The sequence below is a fragment of the Salvelinus fontinalis genome, chromosome 9, assembly GCF_029448725.1.
Source record: "Salvelinus fontinalis isolate EN_2023a chromosome 9, ASM2944872v1, whole genome shotgun sequence".
Taxonomy (NCBI): domain Eukaryota; kingdom Metazoa; phylum Chordata; class Actinopteri; order Salmoniformes; family Salmonidae; genus Salvelinus; species Salvelinus fontinalis.
In genome coordinates this window covers 2,602,505-2,622,653 of record NC_074673.1, presented here as the reverse complement: position 1 = coordinate 2,622,653, position 20,149 = coordinate 2,602,505, and the positions used below count along the sequence as shown (strand labels likewise).

Here is a 20,149-nt window from a genome sequence, read left to right as displayed (position 1 = left end):
TCTGGACCGTAATACCCTGTATATAGCCTCATCATTGACTTGGTACTGGTAATTTTTGTCCCAGTCCGCCCCTGCTTGGTTTGCTTTATTTTTTGTTGTGCGCATTTATACATGGAACACTAGATTCAAAGCAAATTAAAGTCATCTTCAATAAAAAAAATGGAGCAAATAATTTTACAGTATTTGAAAAAAGTGTGATCTCTGGTTAAAGATAGAGTTTTGAATTCCTCTCTATATATTTACCTATACAGCACAAACAGATCTGGGACCAGGCTAACTCCATGCCCATCTCTATATATATTAACCTATACAGCACAAACAGATCTGGGACCAGGCTAACTCCATGCCCATCTCTATATATATTAACCTATACAGCACAAACAGATCTGGGACCAGGCTAATATCCTTTTTGCACCCAATACCCTTATACTACACTCCTTTTAACCTGGGGCCCGTAGGGAAAAGGGTTTGGGACACAGCCCTGGTGTCAGAGGTACAGAAGTACAAAGGTCAGTGATGTTGACTGCCAATCCTCCGCTGTAGTTTACCGGAGACTACAACCGTCATTCACTCTGCTGAAGACTAGAGAGAACACACAGACAACATCATGAAACAAATTCTCATATTTGGGGTTTTTGCTTTTGCTACATTCTACATGGTTCACACTGAAGCACCAGGTACGTTCACCATGTAGTATTGATGTGTGTCTACCTCAGTCAGTACCATGTAGTATTGATGTGTGTCTACCTCAGTCAGTACCAGGTAGGTTCACCATGTAGTATTGATGTGTGTCTACCTCAGTCAGTACCAGGTACGTTCACCATGTAGTATTGATGTGTGTCTACCTCAGTCAGTACCATGTAGTATTGATGTGTGTCTACCTCAGTCAGTACCAGGTAGGTTCACCATGTAGTATTGATGTGTGTCTACCTCAGTCAGTACCAGGTAGGTTCACCATGTAGTATTGATGTGTGTCTACCTCAGTCAGTACCATGTAGTATTGATGTGTGTCTACCTCAGTCAGTACCAGGTAGGTTCACCAGGTAGTATTGATGTGTGTCTACCTCAGTCAGTACCAGGTAGTATTGATGTGTGTCTACCTCAGTCAGTACCAGGTAGTATTGATGTGTGTCTACCTCAGTCAGTACCATGTAGTATTGATGTGTGTCTACCTCAGTCAGTACCATGTAGTATTGATGTGTGTCTACCTCAGTCAGTACCAGGTAGGTTCACCAGGTAGTATTGATGTGTGTCTTCCTCAGTCAGTACCAGGTAGGTTCACCATGTAGTATTGATGTGTGTCTACCTCAGTCAGTACCAGGTAGTATTGATGTGTGTCTACCTCAGTCAGTACCAGGTAGTATTGATGTGTGTCTACCTCAGTCAGTACCATGTAGTATTGATGTGTGTCTACCTCAGTCAGTACCAGGTAGGTTCACCATGTAGTATTGATGTGTGTCTACCTCAGTCTGTACCATGTAGTATTGATGTGTGTCTACCTCAGTCAGTACCAGGTAGGTTCACCATGTAGTATTGATGTGTGTCTACCTCAGTCAGTACCATGTAGTATTGATGTGTGTCTACCTCAGTCAGTACCAGGTAGGTTCACCATGTAGTATTGATGTGTGTCTACCTCAGTCAGTACCAGGTAGTATTGATGTGTGTCTACCTCAGTCAGTACCAGGTAGTATTGATGTGTGTCTACCTCAGTCAGTACCATGTAGTATTGATGTGTGTCTACCTCAGTCAGTACCATGTAGTATTGATGTATGTCTACCTCAGTCAGTACCAGGTAGTATTGATGTGTGTCTACCTCAGTCAGTACCATGTAGTATTGATGTGTGTCTACCTCAGTCAGTACCATGTAGTATTGATGTGTGTCTACCTCAGTCAGTACCAGGTAGTATTGATGTGTGTCTACCTCAGTCAGTACCATGTAGTATTGATGTGTGTCTACCTCAGTCAGTACCAGGTAGGTTCACCATGTAGTATTGATGTGTGACTACCTCAGTCAGTACCAGGTAGGTTCACCATGTAGTATTGATGTGTGTCTACCTCAGTCAGTACCAGGTAGGTTCACCAGGTAGTATTGATGTGTGTCTACCTCAGTCAGTACCATGTAGTATTGATGTGTGTCTACCTCAGTCTGCACCAGGTAGGTTCACCAGGTAGTATTGATGTGTGTCTACCTCAGTCAGTACCAGGTAGTATTGATGTGTGTCTACCTCAGTCTGCACCAGGTAGGTTCACCAGGTAGTATTGATGTGTGTCTACCTCAGTCAGTACCAGGTAGTATTGATGTGTGACTACCTCAGTCAGTACCAGGTAGTATTGATGTGTGACTACCTCAGTCAGTACCAGGTAGTATTGATGTGTGACTACCTCAGTCAGTACCAGGTAGTATTGATGTGTGACTACCTCAGTCAGTACCATGTAGTATTGATGTGTGACTACCTCAGTCAGTACCAGGTAGTATTGATGTGTGTCTACCTCAGTCAGTACCAGGTAGGTTCACCATGTAGTATTGATGTGTGACTACCTCAGTCAGTACCATGTAGTATTGATGTGTGTCTACCTCAGTCAGTACCAGGTAGGTTCACCATGTAGTATTGATGTGTGTCTACCTCAGTCAGTACCAGGTAGTATTGATGTGTGTCTACCTCAGTCAGTACCAGGTAGGTTCACCAGGTAGTATTGATGTGTGTCTACCTCAGTCAGTACCAGGTAGGTTCACCAGGTAGTATTGATGTGTGTCTACCTCAGTCAGTACCAGGTAGGTTCACCATGTAGTATTGATGTGTGTCTACCTCAGTCAGTACCAGGTAGGTTCACCAGGTAGTATTGATGTGTGTCTACCTCAGTCAGTACCATGTAGTATTGATGTGTGTCTACCTCAGTCAGTACCAGGTAGTATTGATGTGTGTCTACCTCAGTCAGTACCATGTAGTATTGATGTGTGTCTACCTCAGTCAGTACCATGTAGTATTGATGTGTGTCTACCTCAGTCAGTACCATGTAGTATTGATGTGTGTCTACCTCAGTCAGTACCAGGTAGTATTGATGTGTGTCTACCTCAGTCAGTACCATGTAGTATTGATGTGTGTCTACCTCAGTCAGTACCAGGTAGTACTGATGTGTGTCTACCTCAGTCAGTACCAGGTAGTATTGATGTGTGTCTACCTCAGAACCAGGTAGTATTGATGTGTGACTACCTCAGTCAGTACCAGGTAGGTTCACCAGGTAGTATTGATGTGTGACTACCTCAGTCAGTACCAGTTAGTATTGATGTGTGTCTACCTCAGTCAGTACCAGGTAGTATTGATGTGTGTCTACCTCAGTCAGTACCAGGTAGTATTGATGTGTGTCTACCTAAGTCAGTACCAGGTAGTATTGGTGTGTGTCTACCTCAGTCAGTACCATGTAGTATTGATGTGTGTCTACCTCAGTCAGTACCAGGTAGGTTCACCATGTAGTATTGATGTGTGTCTACCTCAGTCAGTACCAGGTAGGTTCACCATGTAGTATTGATGTGTGTCTACCTCAGTCAGTACCAGGTAGTATTGATGTGTGTCTACCTCAGTCAGTACCAGGGACGTTCACCATGTAGTATTGATGTGTGTCTACCTCAGTCAGTACCAGGTAGGTTCACCAGGTAGTATTGATGTGTGTCTACCTCAGTCAGTACCAGGTAGTATTGATGTGTGTCTACCTCAGTCAGTACCAGGTAGTATTGATGTGTGTCTACCTCAGTCAGTACCAGGTAGGTTCACCATGTAGTATTGATGTGTGTCTACCTCAGTCAGTACCAGGTAGGTTCACCATGTAGTATTGATGTGTGACTACCTCAGTCAGTACCAGGTAGTATTGATGTGTGTCTACCTCAGTCAGTACCAGGTAGGTTCACCAGGTAGTATTGATGTGTGTCTACCTCAGTCAGTACCAGGTAGGTTCACCATGTAGTATTGATGTGTGTCTACCTCAGTCAGTACCATGTAGTATTGATGTGTGTCTACCTCAGTCAGTACCAGGTAGTATTGATGTGTGTCTACCTCAGTCAGTACCAGGTAGTATTGATGTGTGTCTACCTCAGTCAGGACCAGGTAGTATTGATGTGTGTCTACCTCAGTCAGTACCAGGTAGGTTCACCATGTAGTATTGATGTGTGTCTACCTCAGTCAGTACCATGTAGTATTGATGTGTGTCTACCTCAGTCAGTACCAGGTAGTATTGATGTGTGTCTACCTCAGTCAGTACCAGGTAGTATTGATGTGTGTCTACCTCAGTCAGTACCAGGTAGGTTCACCATGTAGTATTGATGTGTGACTACCTCAGTCAGTACCAGGTAGGTTCACCATGTAGTATTGATGTGTGTCTACCTCAGTCAGTACCATGTAGTATTAATGTGTGTCTACCTCAGTCAGTACCAGGTAGGTTCACCAGGTAGTATTGATGTGTGTCTACCTCAGTCAGTACCAGGTAGTATTGATGTGTGTCTACCTCAGTCAGTACCAGGTAGTATTGATGTGTGTCTACCTCAGTCAGTACCAGGTAGGTTCACCATGTAGTATTGATGTGTGTCTACCTCAGTCAGTACCAGGTAGTATTGATGTGTGACTACCTCAGTCAGTACCAGGTAGTATTGATGTGTGTCTACCTCAGTCAGTACCAGGTAGGTTCACCATGTAGTATTGATGTGTGTCTACCTCAGTCAGTACCAGGTAGGTTCACCAGGTAGTATTGATGTGTGACTACCTCAGTCAGTACCAGGTAGGTTCACCATGTAGTATTGATGTGTGTCTACCTCAGTCAGTACCAGGTAGTATTGATGTGTGTCTACCTCAGTCAGTACCAGGTAGTATTGATGTGTGTCTACCTCAGTCAGTACCATGTAGTATTGATGTGTGTCTACCTCAGTCAGTACCAGGTAGGTTCACCATGTAGTATTGATGTGTGTCTACCTCAGTCTGTACCATGTAGTATTGATGTGTGTCTACCTCAGTCAGTACCAGGTAGGTTCACCATGTAGTATTGATGTGTGTCTACCTCAGTCAGTACCAGGTAGGTTCACCAGGTAGTATTGATGTGTGTCTACCTCAGTCAGTACCAGGTAGGTTCACCAGGTAGTATTGATGTGTGTCTACCTCAGTCAGTACCATGTAGTATTGATGTGTGTCTACCTCAGTCAGTACCAGGTAGGTTCACCAGGTAGTATTGATGTGTGTCTACCTCAGTCAGTACCAGGTAGGTTCACCAGGTAGTATTGATGTGTGTCTACCTCAGTCAGTACCATGTAGTATTGATGTGTGTCTACCTCAGTCAGTACCATGTAGTATTGATGTGTGTCTACCTCAGTCAGTACCAGGTAGGTTCACCAGGTAGTATTGATGTGTTTCTACCTCAGTCAGTACCAGGTAGGTTCACCATGTAGTATTGATGTGTGACTACCTCAGTCAGTACCATGTAGTATTGATGTGTGACTACCTCAGTCAGTACCAGGTAGGTTCACCAGGTAGTATTGATGTGTGTCTACCTCAGTCAGTACCAGGTAGTATTGATGTGTGACTACCTCAGTCAGTACCAGGTAGTATTGATGTGTGACTACCTCAGTCAGTAGCAGGTAGTATTGATGTGTGTCTACCTCAGTCAGGACCAGGTAGGTTCACCAGGTAGTATTGATGTGTGTCTACCTCAGTCAGTACCAGGTAGTATTGATGTGTGTCTACCTCAGTCAGTACCAGGTAGTATTGATGTGTGTCTACCTCAGTCAGTACCAGGTAGTATTGATGTGTGACTACCTCAGTCAGTACCAGGTAGATTCACCAGGTAGTATTGATGTGTGTCTACCTCAGTCAGTACCAGGTAGTATTGATGTGTGTCTACCTCAGTCAGTACCAGGTAGTATTGATGTGTGACTACCTCAGTCAGTACCAGGTAGTATTGATGTGTGTCTACCTCAGTCAGGACCAGGTAGGTTCACCAGGTAGTATTGATGTGTGACTACCTCAGTCAGTACCAGGTAGGTTCACCAGGTAGTATTGATGTGTGTCTACCTCAGTCAGTACCAGGTAGGTTCACCATGTAGTATTGATGTGTGTCTACCTCAGTCAGTACCAGGTAGTATTGATGTGTGTCTACCTCAGTCAGTACCAGGTAGTATTGATGTGTGTCTACCTCAGTCAGTACCAGGTAGTATTGATGTGTGTCTACCTCAGTCAGTACCATGTAGTATTGATGTGTGTCTACCTCAGTCAGTACCAGGTAGGTTCACCATGTAGTATTGATGTGTGTCTACCTCAGTCAGTACCAGGTAGGTTCACCAGGTAGTATTGATGTGTGTCTACCTCAGTCAGTACCAGGTAGGTTCACCAGGTAGTATTGATGTGTGTCTACCTCAGTCAGTACCATGTAGTATTGATGTGTGTCTACCTCAGTCAGTGCTCTGTCTGTACATCTGAAATGAATTTGCATTTTGAGACTATAATTTCATCAAATATGTCTACTGTTCTCTGTTTAAAAAGTGTATTATGTTGTCTTATAACTCTTCTTTTACAATGTTTTCATATTAGCATCAAATGCTTGTAATGTTTTTCTTTTAGTTTTACTCCTTTTCCACTTGACATAAGGGAGGACTGTCTGTGCTTCTCTTCAACTTCACTTGAGTTTGGGAGGGAGGTAAAAAATGCCCACACATTTGATTCAATATAGAAAATATGACAATATTTTACAACAATATTTTTGAATTGAATCAATGAAGATGTTACTCGTGTTTCAATCTGTTATCCATTCTAAGATTCTGCATTTATGGTAACACTGTAACTAATATAGAACAGGTAGGTCAAAGGTTATTCTCTTCAAATCCTTTATGATCCGTGACAGTTTCAGTCTGACAACATGGCGGTTTCACTGACAGTTGAAGGCTTTACTTAAGATCAAGACGTAATAAAGACAAGCACTAATTCTCAACGGTTTCCGTTTCAAATGTTTTTATTCTGAAGCAGTTGAATAGAGTATACATTGAACAGTGAAATATGAACGCTTCGTCTGCATCTGCTTTGATGGGCGTTGATGAAGTGTTGAAGTTTTACCTTTAGACCTTGTGGGCCATATCCAACACCAGCGTGGTGCTAAGTCCAGGTCGCATGGTGTAAATCTGAGAATCATCAAGGCTACGATGAAAAGGAGGTGGTTTGTTGTTGGATGTTGTTTGTCCTACAATTAAAGAGTCAGCGTTCACAGAGAATGCTACTTCCTGTCCAACAATGACAGCGACATATTGAGCAAACTGAGAAGGTCACATGGGTTTCTGCCATGAAGAGACACAACAACCTGAAATCTACCCCAGACTGGGACCACAGCTAATTGTTACCTTAATACCATCAGGATAGTTAGTTGGGCTGTGGTTGCTGGATGAGAAGGGGTTACGGTCAATAAAATACAGGGACGTTGGGCTGTGGTTAGGGTTAGGGTTAGGGTTAGATCATCTTGGTTTCAGATCTCTCTGGAGTTCTAGACCATCTTGGTTTCAGATCTCTCTGGAGTTCTAGATCATCTTGGTTTCAGATCTCTCTGGAGTTCTAGATCATCTTGGTTTCAGATCTCTCTGGAGTTCTAGACCATCTTGGTTTCAGATCTCTCTGGAGTTCTAGACCATCTTGGTTTCAGATCTCTCTGGAGTTCTAGACCATCTTGGTTTCAGATCTCTCTGGAGTTCTAGATCATCTTGGTTTCAGATCTCTCTGGAGTTCTAGATCATCTTGGTTTCAGATCTCTCTGGAGTTCTAGACCATCTTGGTTTCAGATCTCTCTGGAGTTCTAGATCATCTTGGTTTCAGATCTCTCTGGAGTTCTAGACCATCTTGGTTTCAGATCTCTCTGGAGTTCTAGACCATTTTGGTTTCAGATCTCTCTGGAGTTCTAGACCATCTTGGTTTCAGTTCTCTCTGGAGTTCTAGATCATCTTGGTTTCAGATCTCTCTGGAGTTCTAGATCATCTTGGTTTCAGATCTCTCTGGAGTTCTAGATCATCTTGGTTTCAGATCTCTCTGGAGTTCTAGATCATCTTGGTTTCAGATCTCTCTGGAGTTCTAGACCATCTTGGTTTCAGATCTCTCTGGAGTTCTAGACCATCTTGGTTTCAGATCTCTCTGGAGTTCTAGACCATCTTGGTTTCAGATCTCTCTGGAGTTCTAGACCATCTTGGTTTCAGATCTCTCTGGAGTTCTAGATCATCTTGGTTTCAGATCTCTCTGGAGTTCTAGATCATCTTGGTTTCAGTTTTCTCTGGAGTTCTAGACCATCTTGGTTTCAGATCTCTCTGGAGTTCTAGATCATCTTGGTTTCAGATCTCTCTGGAGTTCTAGACCATCTTGGTTTCAGATCTCTCTGGAGTTCTAGATCATCTTGGTTTCAGATCTCTCTGGAGTTCTAGACCATCTTGGTTTCAGATCTCTCTGGAGTTCTAGACCATCTTGGTTTCAGATATCTCTGGAGTTCTAGACCATCTTGGTTTCAGATCTCTCTGGAGTTCTAGACCATCTTGGTTTCAGATCTCTCTGGAGTTCTAGACCATCTTGGTTTCAGATCTCTCTGGAGTTCTAGACCATCTTGGTTTCAGATCTCTCTGGAGTTCTAGACCATCTTGGTTTCAGATCTCTCTGGAGTTCTAGACCATCTTGGTTTCGCATCTCTCTGGAGTTCTAGACCATCTTGGTTTCAGATCTCTCTGGAGTTCTAGACCATCTTGGTTTCAGATCTCTCTGGAGTTCTAGACCATCTTGGTTTCAGATCTCTCTGGAGTTCTAGACCATCTTGGTTTCAGATATCTCTGGAGTTCTAGACCATCTTGGTTTCAGATCTCTCTGGAGTTCTAGACCATCTTGGTTTCAGATCTCTCTGGAGTTCTAGACCATCTTGGTTTCAGATCTCTCTGGAGTTCTAGACCATCTTGGTTTCAGATCTCTCTGGAGTTCTAGACCATCTTGGTTTCAGATCTCTCTGGAGTTCTAGACCATCTTGGTTTCGCATCTCTCTGGAGTTCTAGACCATCTTGGTTTCAGATCTCTCTGGAGTTCTAGACCATCTTGGTTTCAGATCTCTCTGGAGTTCTAGACCATCTTGGCAAAGGGACATCTTTCTACCAATGGAATCTGGTTTGGATTGGATGGAATCTGTGTTGCACTATAAGGGATTGGATACATACGTCCATAACGCTCTCGATACCATAGAACAATAATTAGACCGTACATACGTCTCTGTGCTGGATACCCTCAATTTGACTTGCTTTAAAAACAAGTAGCCAGAAAGACTCTAGGCTGCCATATTGAAAATGTGGGACTGAGGAGGGAGATGAGGGTGGGACTGAGGAGGGAGATGAGGGTGGGACTGAGGAGGGAGATGAGGGTGGGACTGAGGAGGGAGATGAGGGTGGGACTGAGGAGGGAGATGAGGGTGGGACTGAGGAGGGAGATGAGGGTGGGACTGAGGAGGGAGATGAGGGTGGGACTGAGGAGGGAGATGAGGGTGGGACTGAGGAGGGAGATGAGGGTGGGACTGAGGAGGGAGATGAGGGTGGGACTGAGGAGGGAGATGAGGGTGGGACTGAGGAGGGAGATGAGGGTGGGACTGAGGAGGGAGATGAGGGTGGGACTGAGGAGGGAGATGAGGGTGGGACTGAGGAGGGAGATGAGGGTGGGACTGAGGAGGGAGATGAGGGTGGGACTGAGGAGGGAGATGAGGGTGGGACTGAGGAGGGAGTGGTGAAACTGTAGATTACATTATTTTACAGCCATCATAAAAACTAGGAGTGGGCCTCTCTGGTGACAGAGTTAGTTAAACATTTACATTCTCAACATATTGCACGATAATCATCTGCATTCAATCGTACTCAATGTATGTAGTGCATACTCAATCGTAGTGCCTGCATGTAGTGCATACTCAATCGTAGTGCATGTACTGTTTGCAGTGCATATTGTTTGTCTGTCTAATTCTCCACCTCATAGTGGGACATTACAACATTAGAAATACAAGTGGTAAACAAGTGCAATTTTCATCTTAAAATATTATATTTTTCTAAATGCATCCAACCCCTAAATGTGTACTGTCTGCTGAGTTCTCTCTACCTCTCTGATCTAATTTATCTCCATCTCTCCATGGTCCAGCAGTACACAGGATGTTCTCAGTTCTCTCTACCTCTCTGATCTAATTTATCTCCATCTCTCCATGGTCCAGCAGCACAACGGATATTCTCAGTTCTCTCTACCTCTCTGATCTAATTTATCTCCATCTCTCCATGGTCCAGCAGTACACCGGATATTCTCAGTTCTCTCTACCTCTCTGATCTAATTTATCTCCATCTCTCCATGGTCCAGCAGCACACAGGATGTTCTCAGTTCTCTCCACCTCTGTAGTGTAGTTTTTCCTTTTATCTTCTGTGGTCCAACAGCGTCCTGTAGTCTATGTTCTAACCCTCTCTCTCCATTTTTCTCCTTGTTCCAACAGCATACTGTTTCCTACCACAGGATGAGGGTACAGCTTCCTCTCCTCTCCTCTCCTCTCCTCTCCTCTCCTCTCCTCTCCTCTCCTCTCCTCTCTTCTCTACAGTGTTCTGTTCTTGTCTTCTAATCCCTCTCCTCTCCTCTCCTCTCCTCTCCTCTCCTCTCTTCTCTACAGTGTTCTGTTCTTGTCTTCTAATCCCTCTCCTCTCCTCTCCTCTCCTCTCCTCTCCTCTCCTCTCCTCTCCTCTCCTCTCTTCTCTACAGTGTTCTGTTCTTGTCTTCTAATCCCTCTCCTCTCCTCTCCTCTCCTCTCCTCTCCTCTCCTCTCCTCTCCTCTCCTCTCTACAGTGTTCTGTTCTTGTCTTCTAATCCCTCTCCTCTCCTCTCCACAGATTACTGTCTCCTACCACAGGATGTGGGTACAGCTCCAGCCTCAGGAGGAGAGGACTTCCAGATCATGCTGTATTATGACGCAGCTAAAGACCTGTGCTACCCCTTCAGGTACCTGGGGGAGGGGGGCAACGCTAACCGCTTCCCCCTGGAGAGGGTCTGTATGAGGAACTGTTCAGCCAAGGCAGAGGAGATGTATCCCGTGGATGGTGAGAGAACACACATTTAAAGTAGAACTGATAACATTTTAGCAACATAACATCTGATTAAAGTCTGTTCATATACAGCCCCACGAAAAATATTACACCTTTTTTATTATTCTCTGACAAGTAAGTAGTTAGATATTTGTGGCATTTGTGAAAATTCTATATCAACAAACGCTAACACTATATCTGACCAAATGGTGGAAGACAAGCATTGTAATTTTGAATTACGTAAAGTCAGTGTGGAAGAGGTGAAAAAATTATTGTTATCTATCAACAATGACAAGTCACCAGGGTCTGACAACTTGGATGGAAAATGACTGAAGATAACAGCAGATGATATTGCCACTCCTGTTTGCCACATCTTCAATTTAATCCAACTAGAAAGTGTGTGCCCTCCAGGATTGGAGGGAAGCAAAAGTAATTCCGCTACCTAAGAATAGTAAAGCCCCCTCTACTGGCTCAAATAGCCGACCAATAAGCCTGTTACCAACCCTTAGTAAACTTTTGGAAAAACGGTGTTTCACCAGATACAATGTTATTTTACAGTAAACAAATTGACAAGAGACTTTCAGCTTGTAGGTAAGGACACTCAACAAGCACAGCACTTACACAAAAGACTGATGATTGGCTGAGGGAAAATTATGATAAAAATATTGTGGGGGCTGTTTTGTTAGACTTCAGTGTGGCTTTTGACATTATCGATCATAGTCTGCTGCTGGAACAACTGATGTGTTATGGCTTTACACCCCCTGCTATAATGTGTTATGGCTTTACACCCCCTGCTATAATGTGTTATGGCTTTACACCCCCTGCTATAATGTGTTATGGCTTTACACCCCCTGCTATAACGTGTTATGGCTTTACACCCCCTGCTATAACGTGTTATGGCTTTACACCCCCTGCTATAATGTGTTATGGCTTTACACCCCCTGCTATAATGTGTTATGGCTTTACACCCCCTGCTATAATGTGTTATGGCTTTACACCCCCTGCTATAATGTGTTATGGCTTTACACCCCCTGCTATAATGTGTTATGGCTTTACACCCCCTGCTATAATGTGTTATGGCTTTACACCCCCTGCTATATTGTGTTATGGCTTTACACCCCCTGCTATAATGTGTTATGGCTTTACACCCCCTGCTATAATGTGTTATGGCTTTACACCCCCTGCTATAATGTGTTATGGCTTTACACCCCCTGCTATATTGTGTTATGGCTTTACACCCCCTGCTATAATGTGTTATGGCTTTACACCCCCTGCTATAATGTGTTATGGCTTTACACCCCCTGCTATATTGTGTTATGGCTTTACACCCCCTGCTATAATGTGTTATGGCTTTACACCCCCTGCTATAATGTGGATAAAGAGTTACCTGTCTAACAGAACACAGAGGGTGTTATGGCTTTACACCCCCTGCTATAATGTGTTATGGCTTTACACCCCCTGCTATAATGTGGATAAAGAGTTACCTGTCTAACAGAACACAGAGGGTGTTCTTTAATGGAAGCCTCTCCAACATAATCCAGGTAGAATCAAGCATTCCCCAGGGCAGATGTCTAGGCCCCTTACTTTTTTCAAAACTTCACTAATGACATGCCACTGGGTTTCAGTAAAGCAAGCGTGTCTATCAATCAATCAAGTTTATTTTATATGGCCCTTCGTACATCAGCTAATATCTCGAAGTGCTGTACAGAAACCCAGCCTAAAACCCCAAACAGCTAGTAATGCAGGTGTAGAAGCACGGTGGCTAGGAAAAACTCCCTAGAAAGGCCAAAACCTAGGAAGAAACCTAGAGAGGAACCAGGCTATGAGGGGTGGCCAGTCCTCTTCTGGCTGTGCCGGGTGGAGATTATAACAGAACTATGCCAAGATGTTCAAAAATGTTCATAAGTGACAAGCATGGTCAAATAATAATCATGGATAATATTTTCAGTTGGCTTTTCATAGCCGATCATTAAGAGTTGAAAAACAACAGGTCTGGGACAGGTGGCGGTTCCATAACCGCAGGCAGAACAGCTGAAACCGGAACAGCAGCAAGGCCAGGCGGACTGGGGACAGCAAGGAGCCACCACGCCCGGCAGTCCCGACGTATGGTCCCAGGGCTCAGGTCCTCCGAGAGAAAGAAAGAGAGAAGGAGAAAATTAGAGAGAGCCAAGATTTTCAAAATGTTCATAAATGACAAGCATGGTCAAATAATAATCAGGAATAAATCTGTTGGCTTTTCATAGCCGATCATTAAGAGTTGAAAACAGCAGGTCTGGGACAGGTAGGGGTTCCGTAACCGCAGGCAGAACCGTTGAACTGGAATAGCAGCAAGGCCAGGCGGACTGGGGGCAGCAGGGAGTCGTCATGCCCGGTAGTCCTGACGTATGGTCCTAGGGCTCAGGTTCTCAGAGAGAGAAAGAAAGAGAGAACGAGAGAATTAGAGAAAGCATACTTAAATTCACACAGGACACTGGATAAGACAGGAGAAGTACTCCAGGTATAACCAACTGACCCTAGCCTCCCGACACAAACTACTGCAGCATAAATACTGGAGGCTGAGACAGGAGGGGTCAGGAGACACTGTGACCCCATCCGATGATACCCCCGGACAGGGCCAAACAGGCAGGATATAACCCTACCCACTTTGCCAAAGCACAGCCCCCACACCACTAGATTTCGTCAACCACCAACTTACCATCCTGAGACAAGGCTGAGTATAGCCAACAAAGATCTCCACCACGGCACAACCCAAGGGGGGGCGCCAACCCACTCCTCTTTCTATTCTGGCTAGAGCCAGTTTGCGCTGTTCTAGTAGTACATAGCGTTTTACGAGATCTTCAGTTTCTTGACCTTTTCTTGCATGGAATAGCATTCATTTCGCAGAACAAGAATAGACTGACGAGTTTCAGAAGAATGGTCTTTTTTTCTAGCCATTTTGAGCCTGTAATTGAACCCACAAATGCTGATGCTCCAGGTACTCAACTAGTCTAAAGCAGTTTTTGTTGCAGTTTTCAGCTGTGCGGTCATAAACAAGGACTTTATTGTGGTGTGGTCATGAACAAGGACTTTATTGTGGTCATGAACAAGGACTTTATTGTGGTCATGAACAAGGACTTTATTGTGGTCATGAACAAGGACTTTATTGTGGTGTGGTCATAAACAAGGACTTTATTGTGGTGTGGTCATGAACAAGGACTTTATGGTGGTGTGGTCATGAACAAGGACTTTATTGTGGTCATTAACAAGGACTTTATTGTGGTCATAAACAAGGACTTTATTGTGGTCATAAACAAGGACTTTATTGTGGTCATAAACAAGGACTTTATTGTGGTCATGAACAAGGACTTTATTGTGGTGCGGTCATAAACAAGGACTTTATTGTGGTGTGGTCATGAACAAGGACTTTATTGTGGTGTGGTCATGAACAAGGACTTTATTGTGGTGTGGTCATGAACAAGGACTTTATTGTGGTCATAAACAAGGTATTTATTGTGGTCATGAACTAGGACTTTATTGTGGTGTGGTCATGAATAAGGACTTTATTGTGGTCATAAACAAGGACTTTATTGTGGTGTGGTCATGAACAAGGACTTTGTGGTGTGTTCATAAACAAGGACTTTATTGTGGTGCGGTCATAAACAAGGACTTTATTGTGGTCATGAACAAGGACTCTATTGTGGTCATAAACAAGGACTTTATTGTGGTCATAAACAAGGACTTTATTGTGGTCATGAACAAGGACTTTATTGTGGTCATAAACAAGGACTTTATTGTGGTGTGGTCATGAACAAGGACTTTATTGTGGTGTGGTCATAAACAAGGACTTTATTGTGGTCATAAACAAGGACTTTATTGTGGTCATAAACAAGGACTTTTTTGTGGTCATGAACAAGGACTTTATTGTGGTCATAAACAAGGACTTTATTGTGGTCATAAACAAGGACTTTATTGTGGTCATAAACAAGGACTTTATTGTGGTCATAAACAAAGACTTTATTGTGGTCATGAACAAGGACTCTATTGTGGTGTGGTAGAGAGGGAGAGCGAGAGGGAGAGATGGAGGGAGAGGTGGAGGGAGGGAGAGAGGGGGGAGAGAGGGGGGGAGAGGTAGAGAGGGAGAGCGAGAGGGAGAGATGGAGGGAGAGAAGGACAGTGGGGGAGAGAGAGGGAGGTAGAGAGGGAGAGCGAAAGGGAGAGATGGAGGGAGAGGTGGAGGGAGGGAGAGAGGGGGGGGAGAGGGGGGGGTAGAGAGGGAGAGCGAGAGAGAGGGAGAGCGAGAGAGAGAGCGAGAGAGAGAGCGAGAGAGAGAGCGAGAGAGAGAGAGAGAGAGAGAGAGAGAGAGAGAGAGAGAGAGAGAGAGAGAGAGAGAGAAATAAGTAACTAATACAACGATCAGTATAGAACTCAGGGATTACATAATAAAGAACTAATGCAACTGTGTTCAAATGTGGGGCTGTGCATTTTACTGTAATTGCAATGTGCCACCATGTGGCAAAACATAGTACTACATCCTCTACAATAACATTTGAGGACAACTTTGTATTGGACAAATATAACTATGATCAAATATAACTGGACAAATATAAATATTGATCTGTGTGAAACCTCAGAATTGAACATACCTTGTAGTCCCATCCCATCTTCTGAAAACATGTGGTCTCTCCCCCATGATTAATAACTCTCTCATGGTCTGTTCTATTGTGCTCGTGAACACATCTTAGTGTGTAATTGATGCTATCTCTCTGTACCCAACCCTTATCCTTCCCCAGAGACAAAAGCCTGCCACTTCAAGAAGGCTCTGGGTGAATGCTTTGGCGCCTACCTGCGTTATTACTACGACCCCATCCATCAGAAGTGTAAGAAGTTCCACTGGACTGGCTGTGTGGGAAACGGAAACAGGTTCATCGACCATCAGGCCTGCAACGCCACCTGCGCTGGGATTCATGGTGAGATGACGTGACATGACATAAAATGGCATGGCATTACATAGCATAACAAAAAATGTATTAATGAATGATGAAATATCAAATATTCTTGTAGTTTTAAATGATACTTAAAACTAACTACAGATCAATGTCATATTGAATAATAAACTGATATTATATCGATATTAATCTGATAATATAACATCTATAATAATCTGATATCATAATAATATCTATAAAAATCTGATATTATAATATCTATAAAAATCTGATATTATAATTTATATAAAAATCTGATATTATAATTTATATAACAATCTGATATTATAATTTCTATAATAATCTGATATTATAATTTATATAACAATCTGATATTATAATTTCTATAATAATCTGATATTATAATTTCTATAATAATCTGATATTATAATTTCTATAATAATCTGATATTATAATAATTTTATATTATGTTGTCTATAATATTTCTGACATGTTCTGTCATCAGATGAGGGTACTGAAGTTGAAGAGGATGAGCCCGATACTCCTGTTGGTGAGTAGAGAAATACACTACATGACCATATGAATGTGGACACCTGTCCAACATCTCATTCCAAAATTATGGGCATTAATATGGAGTCGGTTCCCCTTTGCTGCTATAACAGCCTCCACTCTTCTGGGAAGGCTTTCCACTAGATGTTGGAACATTGCTGCTATAACAGCCTCCACTCTTCTGGGAAGGCTTTCCACTAGATGTTGGAACATTGCTGCTATAACAGCCTCCACTCTTCTGGGAAGGCTTTCCACTAGATGTTGGAACATTGCTGCTATAACAGCCTCCACTCTTCTGGGAAGGCTTTCCACTAGATGTTGGAACATTGCTGCGGGGACTTGCTTCCATTCAGCCACAAGGGCATTAGTGAGGTCGAGCAGTGTGCTCGATGTTATACACCTATCAGCAAACGGATGTGGCTGAAATAGCCAAATCCAATCATTTGAAGTGGTGTCCACATACTTTTGTATTGTACAGTGCATTCGGAAGTATTCAGACCCCCTTCACTTTTTCCACATTTGTTACGTTACAGCCTTATTCTAAAATGGATTAAATAGTTTTTTCCCTCAACTGTCAACACACATTACCCCATAATGACGAATCAAAACCGTTCTTAAGAAATCTGTGCAAATGTTTTAAAAATAAAAAAACGGAAATATCGCAATTATTTAAGTGTCACAATTCCAGTGGTGGAAACAAGAGTCAGGTGCAGAGAGCAGGAATCTCTTTCAAAAAGTGGAATTTTATTTCCTTAACGTAATCACCTACAAACCGGTGACGCCACACTAAACACTGGGCGCGTAAAGAGAAATGTCCAAAGTCAATTGAATAACAAAATCCACAAAATCCACACCACAAACACGAAACAGAAAAACAAGCCCGCACAAAAGGGAGCGGGCAAACTGGGTTTAAATAACCCCTAATCTAAACACACAACAGGTGAAACAAATTAGACAAACTAAAAGGAAAACAGAAAAGGGGATCGGTGGCAGCTAGTAGACCGGAGACGACGACCGCCGAGCGCCGCCCGAACGGGAAGAGGCACCATCCTCGGCGGGACTCGTAACATTAAGTATTCAGACCCTTCACAGGGTTCATCAAGGATCTCTCCGTACTTTGCTCCGTTCATCTTTCCCTCGATCCTGACTAGTCTCCCAGTCTCTGCCGATGAAAACATCCCCAAAGCATGATGCTGCCACCACCGTGCTTCACCGTAGGGATGGTGACAGGTTTCCTCCAGACCTGGCGCTTGGCATTCCGTTAAATTTTGGTTTCATCAGACCAGAGAATCTTGTTTCTCATTGTCAGAGTCCTTTAGGTGCCTTTTGGCAAACTCCAATCAGTCTGTCATGTGCCTTTTACTGAGGAGTGGCTTCTGTCTGGCCACTCTACCATAAAGGCCTGATTGGTGGAGTACTGCAGAGGTGGTTGTCCTTCTGGAAGGTTCTCCCATCTCCACAGAGGAACTCTGGTGGTCTGTCAGAGTGACCATCGGGTTCTTGGTCACCTCCCTGACCAAGGCCCTTCTCCCCCGATTGCTCAATTTGGCCGGGCAGCCAGCTCTAGGAAGAGTCTTGGTGGTTCCAAACTGTAGGACCTTATATAGACAGGTGTGTGCCTTTCCAAATCATGTCCAATCAGTTGAATTTACCACAAGTGGGCTCCATCCAAGTTGTAGAAACATCTCAAGGATGATCAATGGAAAACAGGATGCACCTGAGATCAATTCCAAGTCTCATGTTCGAGTCTCATATATAATTTTTTTAAACATTTGCAAAAATGTCTAAAAACCCTTTTTCACTTTGTCATTATGGGGTATTGTGTGTAGATTAATGAGAAAATAAATACTTTAATCCATTTTAGAATAATGCTGTGAAGTAACAAAATGTGGAAAAAGGTCAAGGGTTATGAATATGTTCCAAAGGCACTGTGTAGTGTAGGTCTATTAGAAAACAATGTACTGTAGGCCTGTTCAACAGTTTGGACTTACTATTAATTTATTATCTTCTGTTAATTAAACACTGAGCTGTTATTGTGTTTCCTGCAGCCCTGATTCTAGGAGTGGTATTTGGGATCACTGGAACAATACTCATCATAGTCATTGTTGTCCTGGCCATACAGAGCAAGTAAGTACACTATTCATCATTCTCTTCTGTAATCTCTTCTGTTAGGAAACTAGTAGAACAGGAAAATTAGAATTACTCAGTTTGTTCAATTTTAGTTTTTTTTAGCATAATTATGCTACAAATAACTAACTGTTATTTTATATCAAATATCAGGAAGAATCACAAAAGTGAACCAAAGAAAGTGAAAGAAGTCAAGCAGGAGACACCAATTGAGATGGCGTAGAGGAGAGGAGAGGAGACACCACTGCAAGAAGAACCAATTGAGATGGCGTAGAGGAGAGGAGAGGAGACAAGCATGAAAGGAACTTAGAATGACTAGAAGGCATGATTTCATTCAAGTCAACGTCCAGGAGGAGTTGACGGGCAGCCATATTGAGTGTACCCATGCCAGTCATTTTAATTGTAGGGGGAAAACCAGCTAGGGCCCTCACCTGAATGGCCCCTCTCAGGGCGATATCATAGAGTAACATAGGCCTACAGTTGCAACTAACAAACTTTACATTCAATATGTTTACCTCATTTGTTGTTATCAAACTATTCACAAATCATTTGTTTCTGGGTTGACAATATCGTATCTGACTTCCCCATCACAAATGTACGCCAGGCTATTTTCCTCATGGTTATGTTTGACATCTCAGTTATTTTACAACATTTATAATGTTTTTTTGTACACTCCTCTTTTACAATAAGATTGTATGTTTATTTCAGGTAAATTTGGTAACTACTCAAATATTCTCCACAGATTTGAAAGAATAAGCACTATTTTTAATCAATTAGATTCAAGTTTGTATTGTCTGTTATTGAACTACTGAGTCTGCAACAAGATTCTTCTGATATTTTAATGGTTTTTAATGTCTTTTCTTGTGTTTGGTCTGTATCAACATTATAATAATAATAATATCAACATTCACATAAGTTTTGTAGAAGCTACTACATGGTATGTTTTTGTAGGACATGATATGATAATAAACCAATACACTGTTTAAAAACATGTTGTCTCCCACGGGACTGCTATGACATCGTACTGTACCGGGTTATCACCAACGATAGCGAGGGTGTCCAACAAGGGGGTTTGTCCTGTCCATCAAGGGGGTTGTTCCTGTCCATCAACGTGGTGTTACTGTCACAAGGGGGTTTGTCCTGTCCATCAACGTGGTGTTCCTGTCCAACAAGGGGAGTGTTCCTGTCCAACAAGGGGAGTGTTCCTGTCCAACAAGGGGAGTGTTCCTGTCCAACAAGGGGAGTGTTCCTGTCCAAAAAGGGAGTGTTCCTGTCCTACAAGGGGAGTGTTCCTGTCCAACAAGGGGAGTGTTCCTGTACAACAAGGGGAGTGTTCCTGTCCAACAAGGGGAGTGTTCCTGTCCAACAAGGGGGTGTTCCTGTCCAACAAGGGGAGTGTTCCTGTCCAACAAGGGGAGTGTTCCTGTCCAACAAGGGGAGTGTTCCTGTACAACAAGGGGAGTGTTCCTGT

General features: G+C 43.1%; 1 protein-coding gene across 1 annotated transcript; it reads left to right on the top strand.

The window, feature by feature from the left end:
* Positions 1-524: 524 nt before the first annotated feature.
* LOC129861895 (kunitz-type serine protease inhibitor bitisilin-3-like) lies at positions 525-19,669 on the top strand. Its single transcript, XM_055933074.1, has 6 exons — positions 525-677; positions 10,886-11,092; positions 15,847-16,023; positions 16,508-16,552; positions 18,600-18,678; positions 18,832-19,669. Exons 1-6 carry the CDS (start codon positions 608-610, stop codon positions 18,899-18,901), a joined length of 648 nt encoding a protein of 215 aa, XP_055789049.1. The 5' UTR covers positions 525-607; the 3' UTR covers positions 18,902-19,669.
* Positions 19,670-20,149: the final 480 nt, after the last annotated feature.